This window comes from Apis dorsata, unplaced genomic scaffold (assembly GCF_000469605.1).
Source record: "Apis dorsata unplaced genomic scaffold, Apis dorsata 1.3 scaffold_486, whole genome shotgun sequence".
Lineage (NCBI taxonomy): Eukaryota > Metazoa > Arthropoda > Insecta > Hymenoptera > Apidae > Apis > Apis dorsata.
The window spans coordinates 898,609-901,610 of record NW_006263721.1 but is presented as its reverse complement, the minus strand read 5'-3'; the positions used below and the strand labels follow the sequence as shown (position 1 = coordinate 901,610).

The 3,002-nt window shown below is 18.3% G+C and overlaps 1 protein-coding gene across 2 annotated transcripts in view; it reads right to left on the bottom strand.

The window, feature by feature from the left end:
* Positions 1-3,002, bottom strand: part of LOC102674582 (zinc finger protein 2 homolog) — a 14,652-nt gene that overhangs the window by 7,839 nt on the left and 3,811 nt on the right. For both annotated transcript variants that reach the window (XR_422430.2, XM_006620172.1), the window contains exons 5-7: positions 1,367-1,534; positions 1,099-1,291; positions 719-982 (exon numbers count right to left, since the gene is read on the bottom strand). Coding sequence is in view for 1 of the 2 variants with exons in the window: in XM_006620172.1 (XP_006620235.1) it covers positions 719-982; positions 1,099-1,291; positions 1,367-1,534 (625 nt within the window). In the remaining variant the exon portion in view is untranslated. The remainder of the gene's footprint in view (positions 1-718; positions 983-1,098; positions 1,292-1,366; positions 1,535-3,002) is intronic.

The following is a 3,002-nucleotide window of genomic DNA, read 5'->3' as shown; positions in this document are numbered from 1 at the left end:
ATAGAACTAAAAAAGAACTTTATGTATAATAGAAAAAAATTCATTCATTATATTTTAATATAATATCAAGATAGTAACTAAATTTTTTTAATACTGATTATTATTATTATTATTTTATAATAATTATTAAAATTATATTTTTAAATAAACTTGTTTTAAGTTTGCTAACTTTTTTCAAATTTTAATAATATATCTTAAATTATTTGAATATCTTAAAAATCAACTATGTAAAATATTATCTCATTTTCGAAATTCTAAATTCTAATTTTGGAAAAATCAATGATTGTAATTGAATTTCTTATATGATTTATATGATATATATTTATTTTTTTGGCAATATCAATTTTTATATAAAAAAAAAAATTCAAAGAATTTCAAAATTTCTTAATATTTGGGTTTTAAAAATGAAAAAAAATCTAGTTAATTAAAAAATAAAAATTCTAAGATATCTATGATTTATATGATATATATATGATTATATGATATATATTATGAGAAATAATTAAGATTTTCTCATAATCTTCATCTTAACTTTTAGTTTAGAGATATTAAAGACATAATATTTTGAAAATAATTTGTGAGATGCAGATTTATATAAAATTCATAATATTTTGAATTTATCTCTGAAATAAATTTCATATGTTTTATAATGCTTTTTTATACATATTTTTTATATTTTCTATAAACTATAAAATTAGATTAAATTATAATTTCTTACATGTACAGTTGATGATTCCGTATTAGATATAGACAATGACTGCTCTGCATTTGATTGATCTATTTGTGATTGTTCTGGTTGTGGCTGTTCTTGTAGTTGCTGCTGTGATTGTATTTGCTGAGATTGTGACAAATGTTTTGTATGTGATGTATTAATTCCATGCCTACGTTTCATATGTTTATTATAGTTTGGCCAATTTGTGAAATGGTGTTGACATTCTAAGCAACTATATGGACGTTCACCAGTATGTTGTCTTCTATGTGTCTAAACATAAATTTTTAAATAATATTATTTTATGTTTTAAAAACAAATAATTTATTCAATAAACTCATTTATTGAATTAATTATTATTTATTATTAATAAATTAATATTAACTTACAGTTAATATTCCTTTAAAGCGAAAACATTTACCACAAAATTCACATGTAAATGGCATTGCACCAGTATGTATTCTATGGTGCTCTCTTAATGTACCTTTTTCTCTAAAAGTTCTTCCACATACAGCACACTGATGTGGTTTTGCTCCTGTATGAACTGTTTCATGTTTTTTTAATTGCAATGGCGTTTTAAAACTGAAAATTATATTAAATATAATTAAAACTAAGTAAATATATAATAAATTATTTTATTTTTTTTAGTAAACATACGCTTTTGAACATTGGGTACAATTATATGGTTTGTCTGCTGAATGAGTTAAGAAATGAGCTTCTAAATTTCCTTTTTGAATAAAACTTTTACCACATTGATCACATGTAAAATTTCTAACACCAGAATGGATGCGTTTATGTGTGACTAAATTTGGCTTTGTTGAAAATCTGAAAAACTTTCTTGATTATTTGCATATTTATACTTTATTTATAATCAAATATTATATAATATTATTAAATATTATTATTTTTAATAATTATATTGATTTTGAAATTGATAAAAATTCATTAAAAAATTATTAAAATAATTATTTTTTGTTATATTTTATAATTACCACAAAAATAAATAATATTAAAGGAACCATGTGTTGTAACTTAACTTTTTGAAAAAAATTTTTTGAAAAAAAATTAATTATTTAAGATTTAATTAGTTTCTAGAGTAACTTTATTTATTTATATTTATATTTCATTGCAATTTTTTCTTTAAAAAACAGGTAAATATATAATATATACAATTTGTTTATATAATGATTTATAATAAAGTTATAATATTTACAAAATATATGTATATATATGCATATAAGATTAAACAACTTTTTTTTCAAGATTTTTTTTTTGATATTTTAAGATAATTATTTCTTTTACAGAATTATTTTTAAATGCATTTTTATTAAAATTTATCAGACTTTATTAATATTTTAATTTTTTTTCATTCCTTCTTAATAAGAGTATTAATTTCAAATATTTTTTTTTTTGTATTATTTAATGCAGCAATTAAATATCTTTGCTTTATATTATTGACTTTTTCATCATCATGTAAAGATGATATCCTAAAATGTATAATATATATAATATGAAAATTCTTGTTAAAAATCACATTCATTTTTTTTATAAATTTTGTATAAACATTACATAAAATTATTACAATTTATTAATTATAAATTTATTAATTTATTAATTATAAATTATTATATAAAATTTATTTACCTGATTTTATTATTTACCTGATTTATTCGATGATATAGGATAAATCATATATAAAGTCATTTTCTTCAAAATCTACAAATATGCTTTTGCTTTCTTTTAAATTAAATAAAACAGGTTTTCATCATTTTAGTTATATAAATCTGAAAGAGAGAATTCCTAAAGGGACAATGAAATCTGCATTCATTTTTTAAAAATAAAATACCATATTAATTTTCTGTTATTTTTAATTGCAATTATCAAATTTAATATTAATAACATTTTAGTTAAGTTGTGAAACATGGTTCTTTTAATGCTTTTTATGCCTGTAATGAATAGAATAAAATATAGAGTGTCTTGAACTAAATATCTTTCTCTTTTTTTTTTGTTTTTAACAATACAAAAATAATGTAATTTAAATAATTGTAAAAGAAAAATATTGCAGAAAGAAAATTTTTTTAAAGTAATATTTTTATTATTTTTATAGAAATTGAAAAAATTGCCTAAAAATACATTTGCCTAAAATGATCTTTACATGATTTTAAATATTTGAAAAATGATCAATTAATATAATAGTTAATATGTATATTCATCCAATGATTTATGATTTTTTTATTTAATATAGCAAAACAGAAATAGAATGAGATAGTTTTATTTTTATTATACTATTACC